Genomic DNA, 18790 nt, shown 5'->3' on the forward strand with positions numbered 1-18790 from the left:
CCAACCCTGATTCCATGATTCAGTGAACAGAAAGGACTGGAGCAGAGGAGGGAAGAATAGGTCAGACAGCTTCCCAAATCCTGTTCTATAAAGAAAAAGTCATTGTTACTCAAACGTTGTGAAATCAAACGTAAATTATGTTGGAACACTTGCGTTCAAATGTGAATTTCATATGGCTCTAAAGCAAAATGCAAATGGTTTTGGTCTAGCTACATTTTTGTACTGAACCTTTTCTCTCCTAAACTAACTGCACTGGAGGTGGTACCAGATAATAGTTATAAGAAAGGCTCCCATTAGCTATGGAAGCAAGTTAACTGCCTACCTCAGAGAGCTATGGTGAGAATTAAATACAGTGATATGTCTAAGGCATAAGAACAGTGCCTGGCACAGAATAAGAACTCAGTAAGTGTGTAATTTACTCTATGCTTACACGAACTGCTATTAGTGTGAAAATCGAAAGAAGACAGTGGGTGTTCATAAGCTTTATATTTTCATATGAATGTATCTGGAAGAAAGTAAGAGCATACAAATACGTTTTGTTCACATCAGCATTTCTTCTTGTAGGACTTGTGGATTAACATCCTTAAAATTGAATAGGCTTTCTCTTGCATCTGTGAAACTTTTGACCAAGACAGTACAAGTTACTGTATAAATGACTTTGAGGTATTTTATATATATGCATAATTCTAAAATCTACATGAAGACATGTCTCAAAGGAATTAGAATTGTAACTTATGATATCATCAAACCTTGCGCAATACTTTGAAAATAAATACCTGATTACTTAACTTCCTCCCCACTCTGTCTTTCCATAGCGTCATAACAGATGTTTCAAAGGGGATATAGGCCTGAAAGATAAAGAGGGGGAAACTGGTAGCATAAAACGCATTGTAATCACGTTCGCTGCTAAATAGTGATCCTGAAAACTAATTCTAAGATATAAGTTATTTATTAAAATATATACCTTACATATATAAGATGCTCTCTAACTTATTGCTCAGTGATGTGACATTTACTTGAATCAATAATCCATGTGGTCTTAAGAACTTAAAAAACTCTCTTCCTAAGCTAAGAATGTGAAGATTTAGTTAAGTTTTGAGCAAGAAATTCCCTTGCAGTAGACAGAATATTTTCAAATGGAGGGCTAAGGTAGAGAGGTAAAAAATATACACTATTTTCCTCCACTGTCATTTCATTCATGTAAGAGAGGGAATTAAAATTGGAAGAAGCACACACACACACACACACACACACACACTTTTTAAATTTTTAAAAATAAAATTGGAAGAAGCACATCATCCATTATCTGATCACTTATGGTACCCATATTTCTGTCTGATAAACAAAATAAAGCTTTGTTCCAACACTGATAGGGGAATTATAAATCTGGGACTTATCCCAATAGTTACCATCCTAATCATGCAGAAAAGGCATGTATTGGGTTTACTTGTAAGTTGATATCAAATTGACTCAAAGCCTTTATAGAGGCTAAGAGGCAGCATTATTCCAAGAATATTATATGTGTGTCTCCATGTGTGAGTTTGCAAGACCTTACTATCATTCTATTATACAAATATTCTCTTTTGAATATTTCAGGCCATACAAATTGTGGAGAAGAATCTAGTTTAGTTAATTATAGAGCAAAAGAAATTTTCTCCAATTGACAGCATCCTCTTGATTTTTTCAGTCTTTGACTAAAGAGAGAGAATAAATAACATCCAACTTAAGCCTATATTAAAAAGAAACAAGTTCCCTATAGTCCTTAAATATGTTTCCCTAGCATTTGTAGGCACTTATTATATATAATATGCAATGTGAAGGAAAGTTTGCTAAATCAGTATGATATGATACTGAGGTTATGAAAATAAGAGGAGCTCTGAGAGAAACAAATGATTAATTTAGATATATTTGAGATGATTTCAATAAATAGCTGTTCTATTTCTTATGTAGAATTAAGAACAAAACACTGCTTTTTATTCTGTTTGGTCATCTTCTTTGCTTATCACTGCTGGAAAAAATCTAATACATAAAGTATGCTCCCCAGAGTCAGAGAAATTTCAGTTTTCAGTGCATAAAATACATTATTTTTCCTCATTCCATGACTTAAGAAAGCAATAAAGACCCCCTGGATTAGATATTTCTTGTCAGTAAAAGAACAGCTATTCTAAAAACACTGCCTTGGGCCTTTGATCCTTCTATTAGGTCATTAACTAAGCAACTTTATCTACTCATTATTATTCCCTAAGCGCCTTGTGCAATGTGCCTGGTAGCATGCTAACAAAATAATAAATTACTCCTCAATTGGGCTTGTCATTTTGATAGCGTATATTTCTAGCCCTGTAATAAAGAAACACTAATGGAAATAGAATGGCTACTATTTTTTCTTAATGACTGAAAAATCAGAAGAAAATTTGCTAAACGTCCTTAAATTTTATGTTCATGAACTTTGACTAAGAAGCACATCAATTATATCCTAAGGATGACTCATGAGTATTTCTGACTCCCTGTTCTGATTCCCTTGTGATCCCCATTTTTGCCCCATCTGTGTGATTCAACTATAGTTTAAATGCCTTTAATTGTGGAGAAGTACTGTCTAGTAGAATTTTCTAAGATAACAGAAAAATTCTCTGTTTGTCTTGTCCAGTATTGTAGCCACCAGCCATGTGTGGCCAATGCATTTTTTTGAAATCAGGTTTGAAAAGAATCAATTGGATATGGCAATTTAGAAGTCTTTCTTACCATTTGGCAGAGACATTCTATGGAGTTAGTGAGGGTAAAGGCTTATTGTAGTGGGTTGAGAAGTAAATGGGAGATGCAGAAGTAGACACAGCATGCGTACTGGGGATGAGGAGGTAGAGAGTGCAGTATAGTAGATGGTTAAGCAGAAGACACACATAATGAAGCTCTACTCCAAAAACCATTGATCTAGCAGTCATGTGAAAAATGAATGGAGGAGGGAGAAAGCTAGAGTTTACGTTCAGCTATTATTGAGGAGAAAAAAAAGCTGGGATTTTTCTAACATTTAGTGAAGGCAGGTGATAACATGAGAATAAATTCCAGCTCCCCAGGAAGAATGGAAATGTTTATTGTCCTTGATGGCACATCTGTTACCCAAGTGCAAATGAAATGGTTAGTTGCAAGACGTGAAATATTTTATTTTTCTCCAAAAAGCTGTAAGAATCCATGATATTACAAAACCAAGGTATTCTATCATTTATTTTAATAAGAAATGTTATAAATTCCTACCTAGTCCTGAGATTAATTTGTCAAGAAAAAAAGTGCATTCTTGCACTTCTCTGTAATTACTGTTGACCCTTGAACAATGCAGGGGTTCAGGGTGCTGACCTCACCCCCCACACCTGTACCGTGCAGCCAAAACTCTGCATATAATTTTTGATTCCCCCAAAGCTTAACTACTAATACCTTCTGTTGACAGGAAGCCTTAGTAATAGCATTAACAGTCAATTTACATAGATTTTGCATGTTATGTGTATCATATACTGTATTTTTATAATAAACCAGAGAAAAGAAAATTTTATTAAGAAAGTCATAAAGAAAAGCCAATAGATCTGCAGTACTGTACTGTATTTGTTTTAAAAATCAAGGTTTAAATGGACCCTTGCAGTTCAAACCCATGTTGTTCAAGAGTCAACTGTACTTCTTAAAGCTATCTTTAGGTTGCAAGTTCTGAAACACTAAAATGTAATTGCAATGTAAATGTAACTTCAAATTATACAATCTATATTTATATGTAAGGATACTAATCAAAAGTTGGACATGACTGAAATCATACCGCTTTAGAACTGAATGAGTATTCATTGAACTACATTTTACGGGTGAGGACCATGAGGCCTAGAAATAATGCATGACTTAACCAAGTTTACCCAAACAAGATTTAGATCCAGATCTTCAGACTCCAAGCCTACTGGTGTTTCAAAAAAAAAAAAAAAAAAAAAAGACTGGCTAGATGATGCACAGGATATTTCTGGTATCTCTATATATTACAATAAGAGAGAAAATAGAAAATTTCTAACAGCATGCCTCATTGGGGACAGTGAATCCTTTTCTTTATGTTTCCAAAATTAGTACCATTTCCCCTTGGGCACATTCTCACCATTTGCACTGTGCTTCCCAAATTTTCACTCATTTTTCAAAAGTGTTTGGTAATTATTCCATATGCTAGGAAATTTGCCCCAAAGAGATGTCTAACTTCCCTACAATTTTTCAAAAAGGTTCTTCCTACTGAAGATAGAGAAGACAGTATATTGGTAGTTTAGAAGAACAGTGGTTTTAAGGATTTAATTTTTCAAATAATTTCAGTATTCAAACACTAAAAACAAATTCTCAGGATTACCTATAGATATTAGGTATCTATATTTACTGAAACAGAAGACACAGACAGAAGACAAACACAAGACACATCAGAATTCTGGTCTGTCTTGTGTATGCACAAAGAAACCAGTACATTTTGTATGAGCTGAAGTTGTAGGCTGGTAATTTAGCCCATGGAAAACCTGGTAGTGATCTAACACATAGATGGACAATGTTTTTTGTTTCTTATTTTTTGTCTTCTGTTTTTGTTTTTTAAGATCCTTTTAACTCCTTTTGGAAAACCTTTAGAGACTAAAAGTCAAATATAGAGTGGTATCATATATCCTACTCATGACATGCTAGTCCATTTCTGAAAATAAAAACACTTTCTCAAAATGAAGCCATTTATATTCTTAGCCATGCTCTATTGTGTGCACAGAGTAATTTCTTGAGAGCAATGTTTCCTGTGGCATTTTGCCAAGACTGGCTTTATTTGTTTTTCATTAGGCTTTTCATTATCATGCTGCTATATACCTGGCTCGTTCTGCTTCCTCTGAGAAGGCCAGGGTAGCTTAAGCATAGGAATGATACCATGAGTAGGTGGAATGTTTGTGTCCAGTGAATGCCCACTTTAAATCTCTAACTATGGTACCATTCTTACAGCTTTAATCTTTCTAAGAACAATAAATTATCCATTATAATGTAGTATGATATTAAATTGTTTATATCCATCTGTTCTGTCCCTGTACAGAGAAAGATATTAGTCTCACTTTGTACCACACTAGACTGGCCCATCCTCCTTTATTATCTCAGGAAAAGGCATCATGATCCACCCCCACTGCCCAAGACTAGAACTAATGTGTGTCCTGCGTTTCTCCATCATTCAACATATTCAGTCACTGAATCAAGCTTCTTGATCGTTTTCAAACCACCCATTTCTTTCTATCTCCCATGGTCACCACCTTGGTCTAAGCCCACATCGTCTCTAGAACAACTGCAGTAGCCTCCCAAGAGTCTCCATGCTCTGAGGATTGCCCTTTCCAATTCACTCTCTTTTGCTTTAACTGTCTATCAGCACCACCGCTCTCCATAAATATGTGTTCTGTAATTTCTACTCATAAGTGTTTTTGTGTTACACATTAGTAGGACAGTTTGATTTGTTCAGAAGACGAGTGATCCAATTCTGAGCTTCTCTACAGACCTCTCAATTTAAAGGAAAACTCTAGCTTACAAACTACAAAAGACTAAAATCTTCAGGTACAAAATAAGCAATTTATAAATTTTTGTATTAGAATATTAATCAAAGGCCTAAAAAATCATTGAAATCAGAGAATTTCAGGATTAGGTTGGTCCTTGGAGACCCTGTAACTCAACTTTGTCATTTTATAGGTAAGGAAACAGAGGCCCAGCCACAGAATCTAAAATTGATCTTTCCAAATTTGAAATATCATCATGTAACTCCTTTTCTTAAAATTTGTCCGTGGCTTCCTGTTACGGTCAGGATGAAGTCTGAATTCCTCAGCCTGGTGTACAATGTCTGAACAGTCTGCTTTCGCTTACCTTGCCAGCCTTACCTTTTGTTCCTCTCTCCAACTCAGCCAAGAAGCCAGTGCTTCCAAATGTGCTGTGTTCTTTCTCACCCATAGGACATTGCACATAATTCCACTTTTGTCCTTCCTCTTTTGAGTGCTAGGTCCTAACCAGGCTTCAGTCATGATCTGCACTGAAAACAGTCATGAACTGAAAACACATCCTGGATCCCTTCAGGGCCCCCAAGCACGTGCTACCACCATAGCATATTCACAGCATCTTAACTGAGTTTGAAAATCTGTTTCCGTACCTGGAATGGAAAGAATAAAGACAGGGGCCTGCAAATTATTCATTGTTGTATCGCCATATCTTGATCAGAGATGTCTGGCATTCAGTGTTTTAAGATTAATTATTAATTCTCACTTTTAACGTGCCTAGTATGCTATAATTTTTAATCAGTTTTCTTCTCAAAATCTATTTTAAAAATTGTTTTTATTATTTATATATTTTTTGAGACACAGAGAGCACATGCACAAGTGGGGAAGGGGCAGAGAAAGGGGGATAGAGGATCTGAAGCAGGCTCTGCGCCCACAGCGGACAACCCAATGTGGGGCTCAAACTCACGAATTGCAAGATCATGACCGGGGCCAAAGTCGGACACTTAATCAACTGAGCCACCCAGGCGCCCCTCAAAATCTATTTTTAGGGGAATACAAAACTGATTCATTCATATCAACATATAGGCAGATCACTGATGATCCTAAACAGCAGCTCTTCCTAGAAGCACTTACATTCTTCCAGGAACAGAGTTTGAAGCCACAGGAATGAATCCCCAATGCAGATAACCCAACCATAAATAGTAAGTCATGAGAGCATTTCTGGGGGGAAGGAAGCTTTCCCAGAACCTTCAACTCAGTCACATAGGTGACCTCTTACTTGCCCTTACCCTCACTGAAGAATGACTGTTTTGTATGTAGAAATCAGATCACTTGTTGGTTATTTTTCTCTGCATTAAATAAATCATTATTTACCCATAGTAAAAATGCCTGAATTAACTTGTAACATTTCTGGCTTTGTTTCAGGGAAGTAATGTTATGGAAGATCAGGATTTATTGGAAATTGGAATCCTTAATTCTGGGCACAGACAAAGAATTCTACAGGCAATCCAGCTCCTTCCAAAGGTAAGCAATGCTTTCTTACCCTGGCCCTATGTACAGCAGTTTTGAGTCCAGATGTGCAAGGGTTATTAGTACTTAGGACAACATTTCTACATTTTGATGCAACTCCCAAAAGCAGTTCTTATTAGGTCCAGCCAAACATTCAGACTCACAAAACTACTATGGGCCATGATTGGCTTTAGGTTTACCAGAAGGATGTCACAGAGGAAACTCCACTGACCATCAGGGCACCTTCAGAGTTTCTCTTCAGTGAGAGTCCTTTATATTGGTACAAACATCAGCACAGACCCCTCAGGTGACAGCTCAGGTACAAGAAGACAAGATCAATATTGGATGAGTGTGAGAATGGTCCTGGATTTGAAGTGTCATGTCCCATAAGAGGCAACATCTCTTGTACAATTCTGTAAACTTAGCCTCCAGGGGCAAGGAATCTACCTAATTATAAGCGTCATCACTCAAGAAAGACCAAAGTATCACATCCCCATCAGGTATTTGTAGTTCATGTATAAATCCTCCCAGTCAAGATGCAATTTGCCAACCAAGGTGGCATTTTAACTGTAAGCACTGTTACCTAGCAACAGAGTTGACCTTCTGTTTCCAGATAAGGTTTCATAGGAGCCTAAAGCAAGAGGTAGGATCCTAGCACTGGTCTGCAAGATATGTAGGACTTTAACTGATAAGGAAAGGGAAAACGTTTCAGGGGTCAGCAGAGATCATATAAATATAAATATAAATTGCAAGGAGTATTAGGAGAATAGCGATACTGTGTGATTTAAAATGCAATGGGATTTGCACAACAATGTGAATGTCCTCAATCATTGCCACTAAATTGTACACTTAAAAATGGTTAAGGGGGTAAATTTTATGTTTTATTATTTCACCACAGTTTAATAATTTTTAAAAAAAGAAAAAAATCCAATGTAATTAAAACAATTAGACAGTAGAGAGTATAGTCAGAGATAAAGCAGTAAAAGTAGGTTGGGTTAGTTTGTGTCAGGCTAAGGAATTTGAAATTTGTTCTGTAGACACTAGGGAACAGACATGACTGGACTGCTTTAGGCCAGTCAATTTGGGAGGCAGTATACAACAGGAATTAGAAGGAGGAAAAGTTGAAGTTGGGTCAACCAGCTGGGAAAAGATTCAGGGGGCAAGACTGAAAGCAGATGAGCAGTAATACACCTAGATATAAGAACTTATATACTTTGTATTCTCCTCTGCTCTTTTCCTTCCTAATGAGGCTATAATTTCTCAGAATGAGAAAGATAAATATTAACCACTGTTTCTAAGGAAGTGATCTGATGAAATTTGCCAACTGACAGTGAACTGAGTTTCTACTGATAGAAAGTTAACACTTCTGCAAATTCAAGGAGAGTTAAGCATACAAAGGAGTTGCATCATACAATATTCTACAGTAAAAGGAAAACAATAAAGCGACCTTAGAACTAATTCCAGAAGTAATTCTTACAAGCATATTGTTCACCTCACTACTTTTGTATCTTACAATATTACTTCCTCAGCAAGTTGCTCCTCATTCTCAACAAGGACTTCGGCACTACTGTATCCCCAACACCCAGTCCAGTGTGCAGTGCATCATAGGCACTCAATAAACTAAGTGACTATCCCCTTGTCACAATGCTACCCATCATTTAAAGTTCAGTTCAAGTAGCTCCATATCACTTCCTTTGTGAAACTTCCCCTAAAAGGGAACCACTCCTCTCACACTGGTAATTATCACCCTAGTCCAAACCAACCACCTCTAACTGGACTAGCATGATGGGTTCTAATCTATCATCTCTAAGTTAGACTACTGGAGTCAATTTCTCATTGGTTCTCTCTAGCTTGGATAATTAATTCATAGACACCTAATCTCTGTACTAGTTACCTTTCTTATGACTCTACATCTGAATTTCCACACAGCATCCAGAATGATCCTTCTCCTTCTCAAATGTAAATCAGATCATGCCACACCCTGTTTAAAGTATCCAATGGATTCCCTTCTCACTTAGAATAAAATCCTTATCATAGCCTACAGAAGTCAATAGGATCTGGCCCTATGACCTCATCTCTCACTCTCCTATTTCCCTAAACTCTAGTTATGTGGCTTCTTCTTGTTCCAGAATATACCAAGCTCATTTTTGCCTCAAGCCCTTTCCATACTGGTCTCTGTCTGGAAAGCCTTTTAGTCAGATTTTCACACTTGCTCCTATACATCTTCAAACCTCTATTCGGCTACGATCTCCTCACGGAGGCTTTCAGACCTCAAAGTCACACTCCTCACATACTATCTATCACTGTCCTTCCCATTGCCCTGCATTAGTTTCTCCATGGCACCTATGGCTATCCAAAGTTACATTATTTATTTGTTTGGTTTTTCCTTATTTTTCATCTCTCTCCCAAAATTCAGGACCCATGAGCTTAGGGACCTTGACTATCTTGTTCCCTTCTATATACCCAGCCCTAGAACAGTGCCAATAACATCTAGGTGGTCAAAAAAAAAAATGTTTGTAGAAGGCAGGAATACACTGCTGTCTCTTTCCTTGGATATTCGATAGCTCTATGCCTGTCCTGAAGGTACTAATAACACTCTACCACTTCTGACGTTAGAAACATCCTGAAGGCAGAGACAGTGTCGCATCCATCCGTGAATTTCCCAATGTTCTTAGGCCAATACATGTGCATTAGCAGAGTGAAAGAATGAGTGACTGAATGAATGAATATATTCCTCATGGTATTCAAATATACATTTTTTCAAATCAGTGTGCTCAATAAGATATATCTGTAATAGTGTACAGGCCATTTGATAATGAGAAACAGAAGAACCTGAACTCAGAATTATTTGGAGAATAAATGGAGTGTTTATTTTTAAGACAGAATATCATTCCCATTAGAGAAAACAATGTAACCGAAACAATACAAAATTAAGCTTTTATCAAGAGGCTGATGCGAAAGTGCTTACCATGCACCCAAATGAGTAGAGAATATATAAAAACATCCACACACGTGTTCAGCAGCACAAACAGAATGTTATAATGCTACAAATTGATGCTTTGCCTTCTTAGGTAATGAGCCCAATCTTCAGATGGTTAATAGTGTAATTTTACTGCCAGCACATTCATTTGCATTCACTCTAACTTTGCGCTGCTGCAAAAGGGACACAATGTCTCTTTGTTGTGTTTATGCAATTTTAGTGTTCAGAGTATCTGTTCTTCATCTGTCACGAAAAATATTCCATGATTGCTACCTGAAATCCTTTAATTAACATATTGTGTTTTGGAATCCGTGAGATTGTTCCTAAACAGAGAAAAGGTGGTTTGCTAAATGCAATCTTGATCTGTTAGCACACTTCAAAGCATGTTTTTTCGTGCTTTATTTGTATTTGTTGTTTCAAGTTTCAAAGACAAAAGTTTATTCCTTTGGTAATAGTGATTTTTCTTTACTGTATCCTTTTTAATATTGAAATATTGGCCAGTGAAAAGGTCTGCATGTTCTCGAGTACATTTGATACATCAAACACATGGAAAGTATTCCAGTGTTCTAAGCGCAGACATAGTAAGAGCAGTAAGCACATGAATTCGTCTCTTCCACTCATTATTTCCCTCTGTCTTTTATAATGCTTGACCTTTAGTAGCAAAGCTTAATTATCCAGTTTCACCCAATATCCACTTTCCTCACCAACCCCAGTTCAGTCTTTTCTTAGGTCTAAAAGTTTCCCAGGACTTCTGAAGATCAAATTTCACCCTTTTTCTCTTTTTAAGAAAGGAACCATAACATGAGAATGTGACTTATTTTTCACTCTCCTAGAAACTGTAAGCATAGTGGACTTTTTCTGTCCCCTAGACTTGGGGAAGTTATCTGATTACTTATTTTGCAACACATAATTTACCTTTTCTTAGGTAAGAATTCCATGTGACCAAGTATTTGGATAATCCTCTAAAAACCTTTTAAAAAGGCATAATGCCTTTTGTCCTTTGACAATATAACACTTGGAAGTCAGGAATTCAAAAACACTTTCATTTTAAAGGTTTACAAGACTGTGTCAAAGCCCATATTACGTCAGCTGCCTTAATCTCTGTCATCCTGAATCAAATGTATTCTTGGCACACTAGCAACTTTTAGGTCACCTGCCCACTTCTTTTTCAATATTTCCTTTCCTGATATTTTTATGTTTTTTATCTTTTGGATGTTTTGAGTAGTTGTTTGTACTCACTATCCACCCCTCCCCCTTTTTTTTTTGCTCCCATTAATTCTTCAACCTTCTTGGGTCTAACTAGTTCCTCTGCTACCACTGCACACAAGCAGTGCTAAGGTTACCAGTAGGGAAGAAAGTCCATATACCCCCTTCCACCTTCACTTGCTTCAGCTGTAGTAGATTCTCATACTCATGTTAACTGTCTTATTGTTGTCTTTTGGCTTCTCCAATATCTGGTTATCTTCATGCATCTCTGACGCTCCCTCTCCTCCCCTGTGCATTTTCCTCAGTTAAATGTTGGAGTTCCTCAAAACTCCCAACTCAACAATATTTAGTGACTACTAAACGTTGTTATCACAGGACTCTTGATCATAGTACATTTTCTGATATTCACTGTTTGGTTCGTCATTGCCATAGCCTACTTCTACTTTACAGCATAACAAATATTTAACATTTCAGCTGCTCATTATCTCTCAGTTCAGTTCAATTTAACCAGTATTTGTAGGGCTACATATTTTCAATTATTTTTTCAAGAATGACCCTGAACACTTCTGGTTGGACTAAAAAACACCTTTCCTATCCTCATTTTAAGATTTTGGTTAAAAAAAAACAACAGAGTTATCTGTTATTTCAATAGAAAAACAAGATTCTGTGCTTGTTATCTATTGCTATATAACAAATTACCCAAACCTTAGTGGCGTATAAAAACAACATTTATTATTTCAGAGTTTCTGTGGGCCAAGAATCCAGGAGCTGCATAACTGGGTCCTTGGTTCTGGGTCTCTCACAGAGCTATAGTCATCTCAAGACCCAAGTGGGAGGGTCCCACTGCCTAGCTCACTCTTGTGGTTGTAGGCAAGTTTCTGTTCCTCAAGGGTTTTTGGACAGAAGTCTTAACACTTCACAAGCTGTTGGCCTCTGTCAATTCCTGTTATATAGGCCTCACCATAAAGTATCTCACAATAGGCATCTGGTTCCAACAGTACAGCAAGTGAAAGGACAAGAGAGGGCTAGGGAGATGGAAGTCACAGTCTTTGGAACATGCCATCCTTTTGCCATATTCTATTCATGAGAACCAAGTCACTAGATTAAGCCCACATACAAGAGGAAGTGTTTACAGATGCTGTAAATACCTGGAGGTGAGATCACTGGGGGACCACATCAGAAGACTGCTCACTGCAAATATACTTTATACTGATCCACTTTACAGTCTAGTTCCCATGTCTACATTTGTGGTTAAAGTGGAATAACCCATCAGTAATAACAACAAAAAAAGATTCTTTTATTTCCATGGGCCATCTTTTTTTTATATTTGTTTCTTTGTTTACTAAATGCTTATTTTTTATTATTTTTTATTTTTTAATATAATTTATCTTCATGGGGCTGTGATATTCACAGTTAGATGATTTAGAAGCCACATTTGCAATTGCCTCTCAAAAAAGAGACACATGTCTCTGGTCTGTAGAGTCAAGTGTGAAATAGCATCATACAATCATACACAAATCAGAGACCTTGGAGATGAGATGAATACACATAAAGACTTCACAATCTAAACAACACTAATCTAAGTGATAACACACAAATCAGAAATCCCACAAAACATTATAAATTCTTAAAACATGTTTAGTCTTTATTGGTGCCTCACCACTGAAAGGAGCATATTTCCATCTATATAAGGAAAGCGAATTGGTCAAAGTCTATTGGACAAGACGTTAAGGATGTTAGCAAACACATTTTTTAAATTTATTTTGAAACAGAGAGAAACAGAGAGAGAGAGCAGAGTAGGGGCAGAGAGAGAATCCCAAGCAGACTCTGTGCTGTCAGTGCAGAGCCCAAGGCAGGGCTCAGTTTCACAACCTGTGAGATCATGCATGACCTGAGCTGAAATCAAAAGTTGGATGCCACCCAGGTGCCCCACATTTTTAAGAACAACCAAAGCTAGAAGTAAAAGGGACCATGTAACCTTAAGCCTGATTAGAACAAATAGAAGAAGGCAACAGTTGACCAAAGAAACCAACCAAACAAACAAACAAACAAACAAAAAAACCAGCTGGTGAGCAGGACTGTAGAGATAAACTGGCAGGGACTGAGAACTCAAACACTTTTAAGGACAGGACATAGGGAGTGGTAGAAACTGTGGCGAAATAGAGAACACAAGCCCTGCCCCCCCCCAAAAAAATACTAGGTTTTTCCCCCGACTTTATAAATAAAACAAAGCACTGGGGACCAAAGTTGGTTATAGCTGTTACAATGGAGTCACAGGTTATTTCAGATATCAAGAGAAGTATTATGGGTGTGACATTATCTCAGTTTGGCTTCCTGTCCAAAACTGTTCTCTTAAAGACTCTAGTTCTTTCAAGTTCCTTAAAATTCATATGTGTGTTAATTCTAGTCTTGATGGTTGATGAAGATGTGTATAAGCTTTAGGGAAAAAGTGTTTAACCAGTATAATTTCTTTAGAAGTCTAAAATGGAAGGTTCAGTCTTATTTCCCTGACACTTAGAAAAATGACAGACACTTATTCCTGTTTCTTCTGGTATTTTTCAGAAGGGCAATGACAAAATGTAGGCTGCAGGCACAGAAGCTCTCAAGGTGCATTTGACAGGGTAACTTTTCATTCTCCCATGCCATCACTCACTTTCTATCTACCCTCATTCTTTTTACTTGCATTTCTTTGTTTTTGCCAGCTGGCATCTTAAACTTTGTGCCACCCAATGTTGACCTACCAGCCTATGAACATCTGGCTGAAAATATACTCTTCAACAAAATCCCACACACATATATGCACCTTTAGCATTAGGGGTCTTAACTTACAGTTAATACACAATTGGACCCAGAGTTTAGAGTATTCTACTTCCTTTAGGTCTGGTGAGACAAACTGTGGTGGTCTGAGAGTCTTTTCAAGTTCTATTTAGTTCTGCAAATGTCTTATGATTCTGGGACAAACAGATATGCTCACTTAGGTCAGTGTAAAAGCTTACTTACTTCTCAGGGGAAGTGTTGGTGCCATTGGAGAATAGGGAAGGCAGAAAGACTAATTGACCTTAAAGTGAAAACCTTAGGTAATTTGTAGTCTGTAAATCTTAAAGTGAGAGCAAATCATTCAGATCTTTTCTATTATCTCTTAGCCCAGCAACTCTGATGGCCTCTGAAGCATTTTCCTCATGCTTCATGCCTTCTGCTCATACATGGAACCTGTAACTACTCTGTTCTTCAGGGGTACCTTGGGAGAAGGCATGACTGATGTTCCTCAAGTTCTCTGGGCCCTTTCAAATGACAAAGCCCAGTACATACAGTGTATAAAATAACCATAGCTGTTTGGCCTGGACAGATATCCAAAGAGAAGCTGAATGTGAGAGAAGCACGATTCTAACATGTTTACCGATGTACCAACATCCTTCTGCAGTTTCAGAAGGCAAAATGACAGCTGCAGTCTTCCTAAGCTAAAGCGGGGAGGTCTTTTAACATTCTCTTTTAAATGAATTTATCTTGGAATCGTTCATTATGTAGACCACAGAGCTAAAATATCATTTTTACTCATAATCCCCCCCAATATTTATAGAGAAAAAGTGGAAGAATTCTGTAAGTAAATAGGTTTTGATCTATTGCCATCCCCAGCAACTGTCATCCTTCAATTTTGAGAAATTCACCCCCATTTAATAAAGAACAATGGCTCCCTTGGAATGATGCCAAAATCAGTAGTAATAGAAGAGAAACTCTAATATCTGGGCACTTTCTCTTCCTTACATAATTCTTCCAAGAAGATCACAATTTAGAGCTGCAAAAGACCTTAAAACATCTAGCTCAATATCTCTCCTGAGTCTTTCACAGGTGAGGAAACCAAGTCTGGGTCATATTAAATGACTTGCCCCAAGGCAGATTGTTTCTAAGTGACAAAAGTGGCACTGAATCCCAAGTGTCTGTATTCATGACAATTGCCTCCTGGGTGAATACTGTGCTCTATCAGAGACCCAAGGCTCTGAGAATGCTTGTGTATCTGGGACAGAAACTGTAAAAGGACAAGAAAGGACCAAATGACTAAACGTAAGAAAAGGAATTATTTATAATATTGGGCTTTTTTTTAAGTTTCGTGTTTAAAAGGTAGTTTTTACAACCTCCATACATCACTAAACTCCCTTTTCAAGGGTGGAAGGGAAGGATTGTTCCAGGGACCCAAAAACTCTAGAAAAGCAGGAAGAAAACAGACATGAAAAAGAAGAAAGGCAGACATAGACCATGTCCACTGTCCAGTGGCCCGTGGGAGTCAAACCACTTGTTTACCCCTGAAGGTGGCCTTAGAAAAGCTTTATTAACAGTAGGCATTGCCGTTTCAAAGAAGGAAAAGCATAATAGAATAAAATAAAATAACTGAAATCATTTATTTTCTTCTTTAATCTGGGTAGAAAGGAAGGAAAGATGGGCAAGATAGAAGGGCACTCTCTAGGGTAATGAAGACACATCTTTAGAGCATTAAGCTCCACGGAGATGACATTTTTATAATAATTGACAGGGAAGCTGCATGGTGTCATAGTTGGGAATATAGCCAGAATCCCCAAGTTTGGTTTTACCTACTTCACCAGGGAGTTGTGAGACTTACGTGAGTCAACATTTATAAAGTACTTAAAATAGACCCTGGTGTATCATATGTGCTATATTTATGTTTACTAAATAAATTTTTTTTTAATTTTTTTAATGTTTATTTATTTCTGAGACAGAGAGAGACAGAGCACGAGTGGGGGAGGGGCAGAGAGAGAGAAAGGGAGACACAGAATCGGAAGCAGGCTCCAGGCTCTGAGCTGTCAGCACAGAGCCCGACGCGGGGCTTGAACTCACAAACCGTGAGATCATGACCTGAGCCGAAGTCGGTCGCTCAACTGACTGAACCACCCAGGCGCCCCTAAAATTTTTTAAAAGACTGAAGGTAAACCATGAAAAAGGTGAGGTTCCTTCATCCCATTAATTATGCCCAAAAATTACTAGTCCGGGCATACACAACAAGCAGAGTGAGTCTCCTTTTATTCATTCAATAGATATATTATGAAATACCTACCATATAGGTACTGTTCGAGATGTTGAGGATTTGATGTTAGGAAACAAAACGTACATGGTCACTGTCCCCTTGCAGCTTACATTCTAGAGGGGAGTGCAGACAAAAAGAAGTAAACACACATAATTTCAAGTAATGATAAATGCTATAGAAAAATATTAAAATGCTATAGAGAGTGAAGAGGATGTTCAAAATTTTGATTGTAGATGGACAAAGTAGGATTCACACCCAGGCAGTTTACCTGAGGTTCTTTACCACCTCACCATGTTGTCTAAATGCTGTATTTCAAAGCACAATACAGGTACTAAGGAGATATTGAAATAACCAAGCTAAACAGTCCAAGTCCAGGGCACCTTCAAGGAACTTGGAATTTGGCAAAAATGTACTCTTAGAAGCTTTTGATTTAACCTAATTTAATCTTAGTTTAGCCACCTTCTACTTGTGTCACTTGGACAAATTATTAAATTCTCCAGTCCACAGTTTCCTCATCAGTAAAATGGGGATGATAGCAGAACCTACCATGTTAGGTTATTGTGCATTGTAAATTTAAAACTCCTTATGAAGTGCCTGGCATTTAGAGGCACTAAATTAATACTAGTTATAGCTACTGTGTTTGTTCAGTAATGCTCATTAAATTAACAAAATTCAAGGAATTATTGCCATTGATCTTGCCTGGGTCCACATAGAAACAAAATGGACTCACTTCTTGATATAAGCCTATGCCTAAAAATGCCTATGACTGCATTGCATAGTGGGCTTCCCATTCTTATGGATTTCTCATAAAGGCAGATTATTCATTTTCTAGATAAGAAGAAGGCAAAACTTTCAAATATGATCATCATCCACTAAATTAATTTTTTTACTATATTTGGGATTATTGTTTAACCCACTAGTAACTAGAAGAAAAGGTGTTTAAAGTCATACCTAGGACCTTCCTATTTAAGAAATTAAGTGAATAAACATAGGGCTGAGAGGGCATCCTGACTGCATCTCTTAGAGGTAACGTAATCAGTTCCCAGCACCACATGGAAAGTGGCAGAGGAGTACATATATATGGAGAGTACCTTGAACAGCAAGAGATCAATAAAGATACGTGGCATAGAATAATAGCACAGAAGTTAACTGAGAAGCTGAGTGGGCGGAACTTGCCAGTGCAGTTCCATTAAATTGCTAAAGGCATTGTGATTTCGTAGAAAAGCAGAACTATGTAAATTTATAGATGAGATCTAAAAGAATATATCCACCATTTTGAATGAGCCATCTTCCCCCTTACTGTATAATTGAATTAAGTGCTAATTTAATAGTTGAATATAATTTGGCTGTATTTCTTATTTTTGATCAGCAGCACTCAAGTGAGAAGTCTGTGTTCAATTTATATCTGCATATGCAGTGAGCATCTACTTATGTCTCAGACACAGTGCAAGGAGAAAAAAGTTGAGATTATACAGTATCTGCCTTCAGAGAGATTACAGTCTAGCAAAGGAGGTTGAACCAATATCCAAGTGATTTTAATGCAAAGCAGAGTGTGAACAGCTGTAATAGAAGTAAAAATACATGCTCTGAATGTTAAGTGTAAGGGGAGGTCTCTCATGTACAGGAAATCTAGCTCATGGTACTCTGAGCAGAAAGTGACCCGAAGCATTTGCTTACTTGTTCAGGCAGATAGATACGCTATTTGTTTCTCATTTGTAATAACCATCCTCTGAAATACAGCCAGTGCCATCAATCCAGCTATGAATTTCATCCATCACTTTGCCCTTCAAGCTATAATAAGTCAAATACTACTTCAAACCCTAGCAGTTTTCTATACTCGGCTTCAACGGAGCAGACTAAACTAGTAACAGAGTTAATATTCTCCCACCCTAAGCTAAGCACTTTTTAATTACCTGGTATTTCTTTGTGATAATTTTCTTTTTTGGTGGTAAATGGGATTTTAGATTTCTATCTTTTGACTTTAGGTTCTAATCTGATATTTGATCTGTAGATCCATAGTGAACATGGTAGAACTACATAAGAATCCACGCTCCCCTGGGAGTTTCTAAACATGCTCAGAAAGACACCATAGGCAAACACCTATGTTAATAGCCAACACTTAAACACAGATTTTCTGTGTGCCAGGAACTGTTCTAGGTGCTGTTATATTAACTACACATTAACTCATTTAAATCTTAAAATTTATTCTCTATCTTACAGTTGAAGAAACTGTAAGACACAGAAAAGTGAAGTAACATTCCTAAGGTTACACAGTTAGTAAGTGGCAGAGTCGGGATTTGAACCAGGCAGCCTGGCTCCAGAGTCTATGCTTTTAGCTGCTTTCCCCTACTGCTTCTATCACCAGAGTATCACATGTCGGTGCTCTGGAAATAGCCTATCAATGCCTTCACCTTTGAAAAAATGAGTGACTATTTTCATTACCTCCCACAGATCTAGCATCTTCCATTTTAATGAGTAGAAATTTAACTTTTATTTTTTTAGCAAATAACTACTGTTCTTATCAGAGAAAATGAGTACTCAATAAACTATCAGATTCCTTCT

General features: G+C 37.3%; 1 protein-coding gene across 14 annotated transcripts in view; it reads left to right on the forward strand.

Moving 5' to 3' along the window:
- ANKS1B (ankyrin repeat and sterile alpha motif domain containing 1B) overlaps positions 1 to 18790 on the forward strand; it is a 1073811-nt gene that overhangs the window by 752848 nt on the left and 302173 nt on the right. For all 14 annotated transcript variants that reach the window (XM_053895881.1, XM_053895874.1, XM_053895876.1 and 11 more), the window contains exon 16: positions 6924 to 7022. In XM_053895881.1, the coding sequence (XP_053751856.1) occupies positions 6924 to 7022 (99 nt within the window). The remainder of the gene's footprint in view (positions 1 to 6923; positions 7023 to 18790) is intronic.

This window comes from Panthera pardus, unplaced genomic scaffold, assembly GCF_024362965.1.
Source record: "Panthera pardus isolate Hobbes unplaced genomic scaffold, ASM2436296v1 HiC_scaffold_6, whole genome shotgun sequence".
Classification (NCBI taxonomy): domain Eukaryota; kingdom Metazoa; phylum Chordata; class Mammalia; order Carnivora; family Felidae; genus Panthera; species Panthera pardus.